Source organism: Leptonychotes weddellii, chromosome 5 (genome assembly GCF_054177405.1).
Source record: "Leptonychotes weddellii isolate Sample4059 chromosome 5, ASM5417740v2, whole genome shotgun sequence".
In the NCBI taxonomy this organism is placed as follows: domain Eukaryota; kingdom Metazoa; phylum Chordata; class Mammalia; order Carnivora; family Phocidae; genus Leptonychotes; species Leptonychotes weddellii.
Window position 1 is genome coordinate 135,209,722 of NC_138373.1, and position 18,392 is coordinate 135,228,113.

The 18,392-nt window shown below is 42.4% G+C and overlaps 1 protein-coding gene across 1 annotated transcript in view; it reads right to left on the reverse strand.

Moving 5' to 3' along the window:
- Nucleotides 1-6,094, reverse strand: part of EEA1 (early endosome antigen 1) — a 114,707-nt gene extending 108,613 nt beyond the window's left edge. Inside the window, exon 1 of the mRNA XM_081818981.1 lies at nucleotides 5,820-6,094. Coding sequence (XP_081675107.1) covers nucleotides 5,820-5,843 — 24 coding nt within the window. The 5' untranslated portion in view covers nucleotides 5,844-6,094. The remainder of the gene's footprint in view (nucleotides 1-5,819) is intronic.
- Between the last annotated feature and the right edge of the window lie 12,298 nt (nucleotides 6,095-18,392).

The following is an 18,392-nucleotide window of genomic DNA, read 5'->3' on the forward strand; positions in this document are numbered from 1 at the left end:
ATGAATGCTAAATTTAGGGGAAATTTTTGATAAGGAGCAAGATATTTGCATGGTCTTATAAGCAGATGTCTATTTACTGCAAAAAGAAGAAAAAATATTATACAGTCAAAAAGTTGGACTACACCTTAACCTTTGACAAGATAATCAAAACTAACAGCACCTACGAAGGACAGAAAGACATCATGGGCCTCCAGATGTGATAACCTGAGAAGGACACATCTTCTAGGCAACACTCTGGCCCAGAATGCATAATTTCAATCTAATCACAAGAAAATACCAGGTAAAAATAACATGAAGAATAGTATAGGTGAAAAAAAGCTGGAGAGGATCTGTACTCTTCAAAAATACAAAGACATGTTGTGATGAAAAGAGGCTATACCAATATAACAACTAAATATAATATCTAATCCTAACTAGACCCTAAACTGGTGAAGGGGAAATGCTACAAAGGACATTACCAGATCAACTGGCAAAACTGGAATTATAGATAGCAAGTGAACCAATATAAATTAATTAAGTTAACCACTATACTGTGATTATGTAAATGAATATACTATTCTTCATTGAAGTATTCAGATGTAAAAGACCATAACTGATCTTCAAATCAATCAGAAAAAAAAAAAAAATGACCGAGAGTAAGAGAAGAGAGAAGAAAGTGTCCCTTGTATTATTTTATTCTTGCAACTTTTTATAAGTTTGAAACTAGTTCCAAATAAAAAGTTAAAAGTTATATATGAACTCAACTAGACCTGCACCATCCAATACAATAGCCATTATTGACATGGGGCTGTTGAGTAGTTGAAATATGGTTAGTCCAAATTGAGACATGCTGCTCATGCAAAATACACACCAGATTTCAAAGACTTAGTCAAAAAAAAAAAAAAAGGAATGTAAGATATCTGAATAATAATTTTTATACTGATTACATGTTGAATATTTTAGATATATTGGGTCAAAAGAAATATATTTTAAAAATTAATTTCACTTTTTACTTTAAATGTGGCTACTAGAAACTTTTTTTTTTTTTAAAGATTTTATTTATTTATTTGAGAGAGAGAGTGAGAGAGAGAGCGCGCACAAGAAGGGGGAGGGGAGAGGGAGAAGCAGACTCCCCGCTGAGCAGGTTGCCCGATGCGGGACTCGATCCCGGGACTCCAGGATCATGACCTGAGCCGAAGGCAGTCGCTTAACCAACTGAGCCACCCAGGCGCCCTAGAAACTTTATTTTTTTTTTAAGATTTATTTATTTACTTAAGAGAGAGAGTTCACGAGCGAGGGTAGGGGCAGAGGGAGAGAGAGAATCCCAAGCAGACTTCCCGCTGAGTACAGGGCCCAAAGTAGGGCTTGATCCCAAGACCCTGAGATCATGACCTGAGCAGAAACCAAGAGTTGGATGCTTAACAGACTGAGCCACCCAGGCGCCCCTTTTTTGTTGTTGTTTTTAAAGATTTATTTATTTATTTGAGAGAGAGAGACTTTAAATTATGTATGTAACTCACATTTGCACTGAACAGGGCTGAGCTAGACAATCAAGAATCTCCACAATGGGGTGCCACATTATCTTTGCAAATGTCTTTCTCAATTTCTTTCTGCTCTAAACATATCTCTTATCTCTAAAAGTCACTTGGTTTAAGCTACTTGAGGGTAAGGATTGTATCCTATTCACTGCTGTAGCCCCAGTTTCTAGCACAAAGCAAGTGTTATAAATATCTGTTTATTAAAAGGCTATATGCAAAGGAAAGAGGGAGGGCAGGAAGAATGAACTTATTCCCATTTCTGTGTCTTGCTTATACTGTTACTCCTTCCTAAAAAGAAACCTTCCTCTCTAAGGCCTCTCCTAAACACACACATTCTTCAAAACCCCGTCTCATGCTCATTTTCTCCAAACTCCCCGCTCACACAGGCTGGTTCCGATCTTTCCTCCCCTGTATTACTACAGCCTTCATTGTCTATATCATTTTCTTTGGCACTTAATCATATCCTTGAGGAAGAAGTTAGGTCTCGTATTTTCCCCCTATCTTCCACAGTGATTAGCACAGTGCTAACCATATCAATTTGAGTAGTGGAGGAAAGGGTAACAAGGTGCCAGAAAAAGGGAAATGGATTGTGCTGGGAAAATTTGGCTCTTGTCTCAGTTTTGACATCTACTAACTGTGTTGCCTTAGATATCAGTTAATCTGTTTTTACTTCCTCTTTTTTAAAATCAGACCTGCTGACCATAAAAAAAAAGCCTTTTATTTCTACAATTCTATAATAATTAAATCCATTGTTTTCTTTGGCAATGTTATTGATATATACCAGTGAAAGGAAATCTAATACACTAAGAGTAAATTTCTTAAGAAAGAAATAGCAATAAAGTTTACAAACTGCCTAAAGTACTAAATACTGATCATTTATTCTGTCTGGTCATCAAGCACTTTATTTTTTCTTTCTTTTAAAGATTTTATTTTTAAGTAATCTCCACATCCAATGTGGGGCTGGAACCTAAAACCCTGAGATCAAGAGTCACATGCTCCAGGATGAGCCAGCCCGGTGCACCATGGTCATCAAGCACTTCAAATTCATAGTTCTCTTCAAAGGACCATTAAGCAAAATAGTTAACACATCCATACTGGAACTACCTTAAAATTTTTCTTTTCTAATTCAGACCCTTTCAAGCCTCAAAAAGACAACTTTTAATAAGTTAATGGAAAAAAAAAGAAGAAGGAAGAGGAGGAGAAAAACCAGAAACAAATTTTCTGTAAAGTACCCTTGGGACCTTACTGGTTATAATCAAACACTCTGAGTTACAACTGATTGTAAGCACATTGTCTGTATCTTCTTTCAAAAATGCTTTTTTAAAGGACACTATTCAGAAGAAAATAACAACAGTTAAAAGGAAAAGGTCATCTAAAAACAGAACGTTAAAAGAATGCAATATAATTTCAAAGCATGGAGACCATTTCAAACGAATCTCTAAATTAGCAACTTTCATCTTAATCTTGTATTTTATTACCTCTGCTGAGAAACAAGATTATCAGTGTGGGGTAAAATAAAATGGTTGTCACGTTACATAATGTAAAGATTCTAGTTATACTTGCTAGTAAATACCACCTGTGGACTTAATAAAATGTATATGGTAGGTTCTAAACTAGTAATACAAATCACCAGATTTCTTTAAGGCTTTTATCAAAATGCCCCTATTACATGCTGGGATTTAACACTGACCCATCTGCAAGATAAATGCTGAACTCCTCTGAAAGGACTCTAGATCCTCTAGGGATCTAGTCTGTAGCTACCCATGCAGCTTCATCTCCCACTAATCCCTGCACATCATTTCACTTCCTAAACTTAATTGTTCACACTCCTCCTCCTATTACCTGCCCCTTTCATGACTTCATGCCTTGGCATTTGCTGCTCCCTCTGCCTGACATGCTCTTCCTTCTTTGGAGCTGAGAATATGACCTCCTCCCAGAAGCTTGTCCTGATGGTCCCAACACCCTCACACAGAGTAGCACTCAGGGCACTCTTCATTCTTCTATTATAGAGCATTGTAATCACTTTTAGATGTCCACTTCCCCTACCTGGCTGTGAGTTTTAAAGGCAGGACCCATACCTTCTTAACTGTTTCCCAGTCCCTTGCATAAGTTTGGTGTTTCCTGACACTCACTATAAATATACAGGGGTATAAAAGTAACTGTGAGAAACAATTCAAATTTTCCTATTAAAAGAGTATACACATTTAACACAGTGGTTCTCAATCAGGGGCAATTCTGTCCTTAGGAAACATATGGTAAAGCATGAAGATAATTTTGGTTGTCACAAAAGAGGAAAGGGATGGGGGAGGGGGTGTACTGGCATGAAGTGAGTAGAAGCCAGAGGGATGCTGCTGAACATCTTAGAATGCAAAAGAACAGCCCCCCCACCAACAACAAAGAATTATCCAGTCACACACGTCAATAGTACCTTGGTTAAGAAAGTCAGTTGTCAAGTGACTTATTCATATGTGATGATCCCACATCACATCTCAGCAATAATCAGAATTTCAATTTTGCAATTTCAATAGAAACTTCTGTAACAGTTGTGTATGCACCAACACATGGTCTTTATATAAAAATGATCCTTATACAATGGTAATGCTTAACAACATTAAACCAAGAGTATTGGAAAGCATCCCGTATTTCTGAAAATTAATCTATAACTACCAGAAGCTATTCTTTTTTTCAAAGTTTTTTTGTTGTTGTTTTGTTTTTTTAAATAATCTCTACACCCAACATGAGGATTGAACTCATGACCCCAAGGTCAAGAGTCGCATGCTCCCGGGACTGAGCCAGCCAGGCACCCCTACCAGAAGCTACGCTTAAGTCAGTAAACACTTCATTTTATTCATAAACTTTAAAGCAAACCATAGGCAAACTAATTTTCAGATGTGGAACTATGACAGAAACACAGTCTGAGGCATGAGGTAATCAGTTCCTCCAGGTCCGATAGAAGAAAAATCTCCAAGTACAACAAGTAAATCATGCACAGATGTCTTTACTGTTGAACACAGGAACTGACGGCAAGAGTAAAGGGCATGTCCTTGCTATTGCCAAAATCATCAGCTCATCGAGATTTTAAAAAACCACTGCAAAAAATCATCAGATGTCAATACAGGGTGGTAGACACAAAAGTTAACTATTTCTCCCCCTGATATATGACCAAGTTTCACATGACTTGAACATTTCACAAAGCTATGCAGGATCCAAGAACACTCCCTTTCTATACAGTGGATGACTCAACTGTCTTTGGCACATTCCTTGACTGAATACTACAAATTCACTAATTTCTTTTGTCCTTTGAACTGGTTATTCTACTCCCTCAGTAACCAACTGAGTTTGGCCCAACTTTTCAATCATTTACATTTTGTTGCACCCTATCAGTTTAAAAATAAAAGGCTACCCAAAACAAAAACTTGAGTACAGCAACTCTTGTAGGAAATGATACTCTATTATCCTAGGAACTGATTTCTAAACAATACACATACAGCTTTCCAATGCTCTTGTCTTTATATCTTAAGGTTTTTCCAGCTATCGAATAGGGATAGCACTGGCAGAAAGTGAAGGAGTTAAGTGTCTGTCACTGGATAAAGCTTACTGCGAATTTATTCTTGGAGAGCTCAAAAAAGGTACTGGGCTGAAAGGGCGAAACGCATTTTTAATTGGGGGGAAAAAAGTTTCCAACAGTGAGTAATATCTTCCTTCTCAGCTGATTTTGCCAGTAAGTGTCGGTACCACGATTGGGCCTGAGCTAGGCCGGGTTTCACCACATTACCCTGCAAAACCGCAGCCGAATGTGGCAGGTGCGAGCAAAGTTGGGGGGCGCGGTGGGCGGGGAGGGGGGAGAGGCTGAGCAAGCCTCCCGCAATCTCCCACGGGGCGCTCTCCACCCGGCTGGAGGCACTAACTCTCCATTTGCACTGCCATTCCCGGAGCTGGAAGGAACGCGCCGGCACCACACCCTCCCGCCCCGCCGCCCCTCTCACTGACAGCCCCGCGCGGGAGCACGACGCCGGGCCTGGGCGCGCGGGGCCGCGCGGGGCCGCCCGGGGACTCGGCGCCCGCGCGGGCTCCGGCCTGCCTGCCCCACCCGCCCTCCCTGCCCCTCGCGGCCCGCCCCCGGGCCGGACGGCCGAGGCCTAACCACCTCCCGGGCTGCGGGGCCTACAGAAGGAAGGAGCCCGCGCTAAGGAGCGGCACCCGGGCCGCCGCCTCGGCTCCTCAGCGCGGCGGCGGCGCCCGCAGCCCCGGCTCGGGCTCTCCGGCTCACGTGCTGCCGGAAAGACGGTTTCACTCTCTTACCCTCTGCAAAATCCTCCTAAACATGGTTTAAACACCACCCGGGCCGCCGCAGTGACTCTCCGGACCCTACGCGGGACCACTCACTACTCCGGGGAGCGCGAGCGGGAGAGACGGAGTCGGGAAGGGACGGGGGAGGAGGTCGGGGCTAGACGGTGGCGGGAGCCGCTCGGGCGGCCCCGACTTCCCCACAGGCGGTGAGAGGCAGCGCGCGCCAGCGAGCGACGAGGTAGCCTGCGAGCGCCCGCCCGCCGGCCGGGCCGCCCCCGTAACTGACAGCTGGGCGGACCCGCCCGCCGCCGCCACGCCCTCCCGGTCTGTCCATCTGCGAGGGGCGGGGCCTCAAGGGGCCTGGCCCGGAACTGCGACCAATCGGAAGCGGCGGCGGCGTGGGCGGCTGCGTGACGGACAGGCGGCAGGACGCCGCTCCTTCCGGCGGGCAAGGGGACGCCGCGGCGGCCGAGCGCACGCCCGCGCTCCGTCAGAGGCCGTGCCCGCGCGCCGGCCGCGAGCCCGCCGGGGAGGCGGGTGGGGAGACCAGGTCCAGGCCTGGGGATGTCCCTGACCTCGGCGGGAGGAGGGGTTCGGGAGGTGGGTACCTGAGGCAGCAGCTCAGGCTGCTTTGTAAAATTTGTCACCATGACCCTGGTCTTGACCTAGCCTGGACAGGATCCTCATTTCTGCTGGGAGCGCTTAGACCCTGGGTGAAAGCAAAGGATAGAATCGCAGCCACGATTAACCTGTCTGTTGGGCTTCCCTCCTCTTTGTTCAACCGTCGGTTTCTTTGCTCCCTTGCTTCTAATTTCAGCCAAAGAGAAAGTAAAGAATCAGAAGAAAGAATAGGGAAGAAACTGGAATTTGAGTTGGTAAGAGAAGTTTAGGGTTGTCCTTTTTGGACCATAGCATCAATATTTAATTGACTGATGTCGCTAACATGTTACACTTTCTCTTTCTAAAGCCCTTGCGTGGCCCATTCCCCTAAGGAATATTAAGTCCTTTCTGATAATAGTCATAAAAAGTGAATCAACATTAATGCGTCTGTTTCATGAAAAAAAAAATAATAATAATAATAATAAGGTCACAGATAAACAGGACATGGACTTCAAATTGACTTCCAGGCACCACGTCATTATTTAAACTCAAAAATCACAGCTCCGGGGGCGCCTGGGTGGCTCAGTCAGTTAAGCGTGGGACTCTGGATCTCCGGCTTAGGTCTGTGATCTCCGGGTGGTGTGAGCTACTCTCCCTCTCTCTAAAATAAATAAATCTTAAAAAAAAAAAAGTCACAGCTGGGAAGTCCCACCATTCTGCTAGCATTCACAGGTTTTGAGGTTCAGGCGTTTTACCCTGGGAGGAAGAGAGAAAACTTTAATATTGTTTAAATAAGGAAAGAAACGGAATAATGCAATTGACCTTGCTGGGAGAGCTACCCAAGCATGAATGGAGTGCTTTCTTCCAGATCGTTTGAAAAGGTGCAGCAAATATTTTCAAATGAGTTAATGTAAAATGTTTCATAAAGTATTATATGGTGTAATATGTTTCTATTCTAGACATGTTCTGTTTTTTGTGTGTGTGTCCATAGTGCAGTAAAATAGTAGTACCTACAACTAATACATTATTAATCACTATTGATAACGATGCATTTAAATATTTCCAGACAAACATAGCAAAGCACACACTTTCCATCTTTCCAGACACAGGTGCTTTATTTTCAGACAACATGGGAAATACTTTGACCAACGTAGGGTGATAAAACTATGTGGCATAATAAATATAATATTGGTCTCTGTACCAAGGTCCTGACACAGAGTTCCTAAGACCCTTGTAATTTCCTGACTGAAAGGGTGCTAGGAGCATCTTTTGTTCTAATATTTAATCTTTGACCCTGATTCCTGACGCCAAAGCTTCTAAGACCCTTGGAACAGCCACAGGGATAAGAGTGTCTGTATGCTAATGAGGCGACTGGTTGGGGGTCACTAGATAGTTTTAGAATGGAGTCTAATCTCCAGAAAGATCATGGCATGATTAGAAAGTTGCAATTTTCAGGCTGACCATCCCCTCACCTCCAGGAGGGAAGAAAGGCTGGAACAGTTAATCACTAATGGTCACTGATTTCATCAATCCTGGCTATGTAATAGAACCTCCATAAAAAACCTAAACTATGAGATTTGGAGAGCTTCCAGGTCAGTGAACACATCAAGATACTAGAAGGATGATGTGCCAGAAGAGAACAGGGAAGATCCTGTTCCCCTTCCCCCATATCTTGCCCTATGCATCCCTTCCACTTGGCTGCTCCTGAGTTGCATCTTTTATAACAAACCAGTCATGGTAAGTAAAGTGTTTCCCTAAGTTCTGTGAGCTGTTACAGCGAATTATCAAACCTGAGGAGGGTGTTGTGGGAACTATAGCCAGTAGGTCCAAAGCAAAGGTGACAACCTGGAACTTGTGACTGGTGTCTGAAGTTGGGGGGTGGGGGGCAGTCCTGTAGGACTGAGCCCTGAACTTGGAGGGTCTACACTAACTCCAGGTAGTTAGTATCAGAATTGAATTTAATTGTAGGACACCCAATTGGAGTCCAGAGAATTGGCAAATCACTCGGTATAGAATAAAACCCCACACATTAGGTGTTAGAAATGTTATACGTAGGGGCACCTGCCAGCTCAGTCAGTAAAGCAGGTGACTCTTCATCTTGGGGTTGTGGGTTGAGACCCACGTTGGATGTAGAGATTACTTAAAAATGAAAAAAAAATCCTAAAAAAAGGTGTGTTGTAAATAGAGAAAGGAAACAGGTTTTCTTTTTTCCCATTTAAAGTGATATTTGTTTCTTTTTTTTATTATTCAAAAGTTAATTTAGTTTAAAGCTGCTTATTAATGTCACATGCTAAAGCCTTCTACATTGGAGTTCTCCTGTGGAATTTTTTGCCTAATCATGTAAGACACTCTCAATCTGTTCAGCTAGATGGGTTATTCAAAGGCTTGCATGCTCCCCTGCAGCTTATGATATGACTGGGATAAGACCCTAGAGAGCTTAATTGCTCAAAAGTAAATAAGCAATGGGTGAGACATAATAATGTAGCAGCTCCCACACATAACTGCTCTGCTTACCCTGCCTGGCCACTAATCCCTGTCTATTCAGCTCTCTTACATTCATATTCCATTAATTCTTTTACTCCATCAAGATCTCCAGCCCATTGGCTCCTCTCACCTTCTTACTGTCAACCATTTCTAGATCCTCATTTCCATCAAAATCTAACTTAAAGTCCATGATCCAACTTTATAGCTCCCCATCTTATGAATATGCTTAACTTCCTCCCCTTTCTCTTCTTTGTCCATTGTTTTCATGTGGCAGAACCCGAAGCACCCACTGCGTGCCACACCGGAGCAGGGGAAGGGCGCTAGAGGCCCACATGGGCAGCGGGGGCTACCGCGCTCGCCTCACCCTAATACCGCAGCGCTCAGAGAGGCACTCCACACTGTCTGCAGCAACCCTGTTTCCCTTGCCTGGTCTGCTTTCTCTTCTCTGCTCTTTCTTTGTCCAAAATGGCTTTTACATCTGGGGTGCTTTCACTGTCTTGCCTTGCCTTTTCTTCTTAGGCCACTCCAATCAAGCAATCAAGCCTCCTTCTCAAAAAAAAAAAGCCTCCTCACCTACTCCAATGAGACTGCTCAGGTTAATGTTAATGACCCACTTGTTGCCTAATCCACGAACAACTTTATTGCTTTGACTTTATTTGACTCTTGTTTACATTGAGAACAGTTGACCATTCTCTCCTCAAATTATTTTATTCTCTTGGCTTCCTTGACAATACACTTTCTGGCTTTTCTCCTCAATGATCATTCCTTCTCAGACCCCTTTGACTTTTCTACTGCATAACTTAATGTTAGAGTGCCCCTGCTTTGTTCTAGGGTCCCTCTTTTTATCTGTCCCACACAGCCTAGAGGTGATCTCAACCAGTCTCCTGGCTTTAAATCTCAACTGTCTGCCCAAGACCCCCAAGCCTGTATCATCTGCATTGACCACTCCCCAGATTTCCAGACCTGCACAACAAACCGTCTACATAGTTCTCCTTGGAGATCTAATCAGCATCTCTAACTTAACATGGCCCAAACAAAGCTGTTTCATTTTTATTTTCAAAATTGCTTCTCTGCCAGTTTTCCTGTCTCAGTATATACTACCACCAGGAACTTAGTTGGATTAAACCAAAAATCTTGGAGTTATCTTTGATTTCTCTCTTTATCTTATCACTTCCCCTTCTTCCAGCCAATCCACCAGAAAATCCTGATAGGTCTTCCTCCAAAGCATATCCTAAATCTGCCACTTCTTTCCATTATCCCCCTGGTCCATAGTACCTTCATCTCCTGTCCAGACCACCATTAAGAGTTTCCCGGTTGGTCTCCCTATTTCTACTTTGGCTTCCCTATAATCCATAAACTATACAGCAGCAAAGAACAACTTTTAAAAATGTAAATCAAATAATATCACTGCCCTCCTTAATTGAAGCTTCCCATCACAATCACAATAAAATCCAAATACTTTATCCTGGCTCACACACCTTGTTGATCTGGCCCTGCCCACTTCTCTGCTTTCCATTTATAACACTCTCCCGTTGGTTTACTATGTCTCAGCCTCAATGAACTTTTATTCCTCAGTTGCACTAAGGTCATTCCTGCCTTTGTGCCAACTAGTTCCTATTTAGGAAATATTGTTCCCTTAAGGAGTCGATCCCATTTACAATTGCACCCAAAACCATAAAATACCTAGGAATAAACCCAACCAAAGAGGCAAAGGATCTGTACTCAAAAAACTACAGACTACTCATGAAAGAAATTGAGGAAGACACAAAGAAATGGAAAAACATTCCACGCTCATGGATTGGAAGAAAAAATATTGTGAAAATGTCTATGCTACCTAGAGCAATCCACACATTTAATGCAATTCCTATCAAAATACCATCAACTTTTGGGGCGCCTGGGTGGCTCAGTTGGTTAAGCGACTGCCTTCGGCTCAGGTCATGATCCCAGGGTCCTGGGATCGAGTCCCACATCGGGCTTCCGGCTCAGCAGGGAGCCTGCTTCTCCCTCTGACCCTCTCCCCTCTCATGCTGTTTCTCTCTCTCTCTTTTTCTCTCAAATAAATGAATAAATAAAATATTTTTAAAAAATTACCATCAACTTTTTTCAAAGAAATGGAAGAAATCATCCTAAAATTTGTACGGAACCAGAAAAGACTCCAAATAGCCACAGGAATGTTGAAAAAGAAAACCAAAACTGGTGGCATCATAATTCCAGACATTAAGCTCTATTACAAAGCCGTATCATCAAGACAGTATGGTACTGAGCGCCTGGGTGGCTCAGTTGGTTAAGCGACTGCCTTCAGCTCAGGTCATGATCCCAGGGTCCTGGGATCAAGTCCCGCATCGGGCTCCCTGCTCTGCGGGGAGCCTGCTTCTCCCTCTCCCACTACCCCTGCTTGTGTTCCCTCTCTCGCTGTGTCTCTCTCTGTCAAATAAATAAATAAAATCTTTAAAAAAAAAAAAAAAGGACAGTATGGTACTGGCACAAAAAACAGACACATAGATCAATGGAACAGAATAGAAAACCCAGAAATGGACCCTCAACTCTATGGTCAACTAATCTTCGACAAAGCAGGAAAGAATATCCAATGGAAAAAAGAGTCTCTTCAAAAATTGGTGTTGGGAAAATTGGACGGCCACATGCAGAAGAATGAAACTGGACCATTTCCTTACACCACACACAAAAATAGAATCAAAATGGATGAAAGACCTAAATGTGAGACATGAATCTATCAAAATCCTAGAGGAGAACACAGGCAGCAAGCTCTGTGACCTCAGCCGCAGCAACTTCTTGCTAGACACATCTCCAAAGGCAAAGGAAACAAAGGCAAAAATGAACTCTTGGGACTTCATAAAGATAAAAAGCTTTTGCACAGCAAAGGAAACAGTCGACAAAATCAAAGACAACCAACAGAATGGGAGAAGATACTTGCAAATGACATCTCAGATAAAGAGCTAATATCCAAAATCTATAAAGAACTTATCAAACTCAACACCCAAAGAACAAATAATCCAATCAAGAAATGGGCAGAAGACATGAACAGACATTTCTCCAAAGAAGACACAAATGGCCAACAGAGACATGAAAAAGTGCTCAACATCCCTTGGCACCAGGGAAATACAAATCAAAACCACAATGAGATTCCACCTCACACCAGTCAGAATGGCTAAAATTAACAAATCAGGAAATGACAGATGTTCGTGAGGATGCAAAGAAAGGGAAAACCTCCTACACTGTTGGTGGGAATGCAAGCTGGTGCAGCCACTCTGGAAAACAGTATGGAAGTTCCTCAAAAAGTTGAAAATAAAGCTACCCTATGACCCAGCAATTGCACTACTGGGTATTTCCCCAAAGATACAAATGTAGTGATCCAAAGGGGCACCTGCACCCCAATGTTTATAGCAGCAATGTCCATAATAGCCAAACTATGGAAAGAGCCCAGATGTCCATCGACAGATGAATGGATAAAGAAGATGTGGTATATATATATATATACAATGAAATACTACTCAGCCATCAAAAAAATGAAATCTTGCTGTTTGCAATGACATGGATGGAACTGGAGGGTATTATGCTAAGTGAAATAAGTCAATCAGAGAAAGACAATTATCCTATGATCTCACTCATATGTGGAATTTAAGAAATAAGGCAGAAGGGGCACCTGGGTGGCTCAGTTGGTTAAGTAACTGCCTTCAGCTCAGGTCGTGATCCTGGAGTCCCAGGATCCAGTCCCACATCGGGCTCCCCGCTCAGTGGGGAGTCTGCTTCTCCCTCTGACCCTCTCCCCGCTCATGCTCTCTCTCACTCTCTCTCTCTCAAATAAATAAATAAAATCATTAAAAAAAAAAAAAGAAAGAAAGAAGGCAGAGGATCATAGGGGAAGATAGGAAAAAATGAAACAAGATGAAACCAGAGAGGGAGACAAACCATAAGAGACTCTTATGGGCAAGATATGGGCAGGTAAGGTTACCTGCCAACAAACTGAGGGTTGCTGGAGGGGTGGGGGGTGGAGGGGTGGGGTATCTGGGTGATGGACATCAGGGAGGGTATGTATTGTAATGAGCACTGGATATTATATAAGACTGATGAATCACAGACCTGTACCTGTGAAACAAATAATACATCATGTTAATTAGTTGAATTTAATTTTTTTTTAAAAATCACCTGAAATAAAAGACAACTTATTAAAAAAAAAAAAGAAATATTGTTGCGTGAGCCTTTGTGGTTAATTACATGGCATTCATGTTGTACCTCAGAAGTCTCCTCAGGGGCACCTAGCTGGCTCAGTCAGAAGAGCATGTGACTTGGGGCATCTGGGTGGCTCAGTCGTTAAGCATCTGCCTTCGGCTCAGGTCATGATCCCAGGGTCCTGGGATCAAGCCCCACATTGGGCTCCTTGCTCGGCGGAGAGCCTGCTTCTCCCTCTCGCACACCCCCTTCTTATGTTCCCTCTCTCGCTGTCTCTCTCCCTCTCTCTGTCGAATAAATAAGTGGAATCTTTAAAAAAAAAAAAAAAGAAGAGCATGTGACTCTTGATCTTGGGGTCATGAGTTCGAGCCCCACATTGGGTGTAGGGATTACTAAAAAAATAAATAAACTTAAAAAAAAAAAACCTCATCCTCAGAGATATCTTCAAGAGACACCTCATCTAATGTCATCTCCAGTCTATCACATCACCCATTTTAATTCTCTGCATAGCAGAGAAAACTATCATTTCTGACTTTTCTTGTTTGTCTATTTATGTTTCTCCAACAAGAATGTAAGTTCCCTGACTATAAGGACCTTGATTCTTGTTTACTGCTGTATCCTCAATAACTAAAACAGTGCTCAATAAATATTTGTTGAGGAAGGAAGGAAGGAAGGAAGGAAGGAAGGAAGGAAGGAAGGATGGAAGGAAGGAAGGAAGAACTGTGGTTTGAATGTTGTGCCCTCCACTCCAAATTCATATGTTGCATCCTAATCTCCAAAGGTGATAATGGTAGTAGGTGGGGTCTTTGGGAAGTAATTAGGTCATGAAGGCAGAGCCCTCATGATTGAGATTAGTATTCTTATAAAAGAAACCATAAAGTTCTCTAGTCCCTTCCTCCATGTAAGGATAATAGTTAAGTCTGCAATCCAAAAGATGGTCCTCACCCAACCATGCTGGCACCCAGATCTCAGACTTCCAGCCTCTAGGACTGTAAGCAATTAATTTCTAACCCCTGGTCTATGGAAGTTTGTTATAGCAGCTCAAACTAAGATACAAGGGTATAGAACTATTCTTATAACAGTTGCCTTACAGGGTTCCTCAACCTAGTATCTTTCTACTTGTGAAGATATGGTCCAAATCCAACAATCTTTTTTTTTTTTTTCAAGATTTTATTTATTTATTTGAGAGAGAGAATGAGAGAGAGCACATGAGAGGGGGGAGGGTCAGAGGGAGAAGCAGACTCCCCACCGAGCAGGAAGCCCGATGCGGGACTCGATCCAGGGACTCCAGGATCATGACCTGAGCCGAAGGCAGTCGCTTAACCAACTGAGCCACCCAGGCGCTTCAAATCCAACAATCTTGAGAGCAATTCAATAATCCTTTGATCCTACTTAGTGATCTTTTTTTCTTTTCACTTAATATGTATATGTTGCTTGACTCTTGAAAATTTCCCAATATTTATGGGAAACAACCTACACCTGACCATCTGTAAATGAGAACATTTTTCTTCTTGTTAATTTCACATGTGACAACAAATAATTCATTTGCAATTAGAAATAAATCCATGAAAAATCACAACACAATAAGCAAAGTGCAGATGATGGCTTTGTATATTTAAGGCAAAAATAGTTTGGGGATTCTATGGAATATACACAGTACTACTAGCCAGCTATTTGGCATCAAGTAGATTTTTTTTTCAAGTAGATCTTTTTAACTTAACTGAATTGTTCACTTTTAACAAACTATATTAGCAGCACTGAACCAAATAATTGAAGCCTAGTATCAAGTTGTGCTTCTTTCAGCCCTTGAGGGAAGTATGAAGAGGGAGGTAAAGGCAAGGACTTCAAAAGCATAGGGAGATACGTGAATTCTCCAGCAGTTCCTACTGGTTTTCTCCATACTCTCAGTGACTTGATTAACTTTAAGAAAAGCATCAGGTCTCCACCGACTTTCTTTGGAGGCAGGTTTAGGGAAGATTCAAAATAACAGTTAATGGTTTAAGATCTATTAAAAATACTTCCCTTACTAAAATTAACAAGTCAGGAAATGACAGATGTTGGTGAGGATGCAAAGAAAGGGGAACCCTCCTACACTGTTGGTGGGAAGGCAAGCTGGTGCAGCCACTCTGGAAAACAGTATGGAGGTTCCTCAAAAAGTTGAAAATAAAGCTACCCTATGACCCAGCAATTGCACTACTGGGTATTTCCCCAAAGATACAAATGTAGTGATCCAAAGGGGCACCTGCACCCCAATGTTTATAGCAGCAATGTCCACAATAGCCAAACTATGGAAAGAGCCCAGATATCCATCGACAGATGAACAGATAAAGAAGGTGTGTATATATATGCAATGGAATACTACTCAGCCATCAAAAAAAAATGAAATCTTGCCATTTGCAATGACATGGATGGAACTAGAGGGTATTATGCTAAGCGAAATAATCAATCAGACAAAGACAATTATCCCACGATCTCACTCATATGCAGAATTTAAGAAAGAAAACAGAGGATCATAAGGGAAGGGGGAAAAATAAAACAAGACAAAATCAGAAAGGGAGACAAACCATAAGAGACTCTTAATCATAGGAAATAACCTGAGGGTTGTTAGAGGGGAGGAGGGTGGGGGGGGATGGGGTAACTAGGTGATGGGCATCAAGAAGGGCACGTGATATAATGAGCACTGGGTATTATATAAGACCGAATAATCACTAAACTCTACCTCTGAAACTAATAATATGTTAATTAATTGAATTTAAATCTTAAAAATCCCAGTAAACAAATAAATAAATAAACAAATAAATAAATACCAGAAAAAAAAAGTAATACTGCCCTTAATACATATGTGATAAGCCATACCAAAGCCTATTGCATTTATTTTATTTATTTATTCATGAGAGACAGAGAGAGAGAGAGAGAGGCAGAGGGAGAAGCAGGCTTCCCGCTGAGCAGGGAGCCCGATGCGGGACTCGATCCCAGGACGCTGGGATCATGACCTGAGCCAAAGGCAGACGCTTTAACCATCTGAGCCACCCAGGCGCCCAAAGCCTATTGCATTTAAACCACAAATTAGTGGAGTACAAAATGGACCATGGAATCACGCAGAGATGGCACAACAAAACTTCCCATCTATGATAACAGGGTGGACCTCGTGAGAGCTGAGATGGCTCATCCCATCCAAAGTGCATGGTTGGAATTTCTGACCTGGTAGACTTCTCATTCTGCACAGGTTTTCCAAAACCACACATGGTGGCAACGAGGCAAGCAATGGGGATCTAGGATTACTCATCCTTTTTTATCTTGTGAATATTCTTTACATTGCCTATTTGGGAAAAAAAAAAAGTAGTAAATCAAAGTGAAGTTGGTGTGAAGCCAAATCTAAGTCATCATTCTTATCAGCCTTCAAACTGAGAAAGCAACCTGTGGCCCCCCTAGCTGAACAACCAATGAAATGCAGTAAAGTGCATGAATTCCATAAGAGATGGTGTGGATGCACTGGTGAAATGGAATGAATATCCGAAGGTGTGTTCTCACATGCTTCCAAAGTGTAGTGTGAGGTCAGATGAAGTTATTTCATGAGTTTGGTAGAGAGATGTCATCCAAGCATTGGTCAGGGCTAGCATTTCCTTGGGTTTTTTCAGTCCAGTGTTTTTCTAAATGTGTCCCTCCAAATCCTAAGTCCTCAGAGGCCACCTCAGCAGATGGGGAGAAGCAAGCAATTGAGGCCCTACATTATTCACCTTTGCATCAGCTAATGTACCTTCACTTTTGTCTGTTTTACATAATGGAATTCAGAGTAAGATTTGTTTCAAAAAAAAAAAAGGGGAGTATCAATCAGGGGCCCAGAAGGAAAAATGTAATTGAAGAAATTTTTAAGGAGGGGACTGTTGCAATAGGTATGGTCAGAGGTTGAGAAAACCAGTAAGAAATGGGAAAGCACACCTAAGTTAGCAACAGCAAGAGTTACCATAGATCTAGTTGGACTAGTACTTAAAGGGGCAAGAGGCGGAAGCAGTTACCAGAACCCAAGGAGAACTATGCAAGAGAGACAGGATGGGACCTTCAGTAAAAGAATATTTAGAAGACACTTAGACATGAAAGGGAGGGTACCAATGCACTATAAGTCCTGGACTCTTTCTCCCTTCCTGCAGGGGCTCTCCACTGCTCCAGCCCAACGAGAAGCCCAAGAGCAAGGGAGCCTGTGAATGTAGTGAGCGGATCAAGTTCAGCCTCTGGAAGCTGAGCAGTTAAGATCTCATGCTAAATAGGAGTTGAGCTACTTTCCCTCTGGAAGAAATGTTGGAAAATAACTGGATTCTATATGTTCATATATACTAGATCTAAACTGTTAAAAGCAAAGAGTCTGGCTCGTTCTAGACATGTCATCTACGCTGTCTACAACTCTATCTAAACATTATATGTGACTTTACTGAGGATCAGAAGTTGGAAACTTATCCATGCCTACAAAGCTCTGATTCATTCCATATACCACATTGAGGGTAATAATAAAAACAATGATCAACATTTTAAAACTCTTTTCTATTAAAAAGTCCTGTAAATGGATGGTGGCAATGGCTATACGATAATGTGAATGTACTTTATGGCACTGAAGAGTCCACTTAAAAATAATTAAAACGCTAAATTTTATGTTAGGTACATTTTACCACAATTTTAAAAGATGAGACCATGGAAGCAAGGGGCTGGAATTGATGCTGGCAGGCCAGGTCTGAGGACCCAGTCAGGGTCCTGCCCGACCACCCACGAGGGTCCTTGGCTACATGCAGGATAGAAATCAAATGTGAGGTGCCTGGCTGGCTCAGTCGGTAGAGTATGCAACTCTTTATCTCAGGTCATGAATTCAAGCCCCACACTGGGCCTAGAGCCTACTTAAAAATACATAAATAAACAAAAGTTAAGGATAGAAATCAAACATGAACCAGCAGGAAGTGAGAGCAGAGTTCATTGAGGATGTTGAGAGAGAGTGGACACAGAGGGAACCTCTGGGAGACTTGGAAAGGAAAAGGAGAATGAGTCTCGTCTTTGCTTGAGGTCTGGGGTTTTTACTGAGGACGATGGTCTGGTGTACGTGTCCTCAAAGGCATCCAGGAACTGGTCGGACAAATCCTTGCTCCGGTGTCCTCCATAAGTCACTGATGCTCTGGAGCCGGGGGTCTTGGCATCAAGGTGTCTGGAGTCGGTGGTCTTAGAAAACATACATGATGACCTCACCTGGTCAGTCCCTAGACATTATCTATTGTGCTGGAAGACTCCAAAGAAATTATTAACTCCCTGACCTTTATAGGGAGGACAAACATT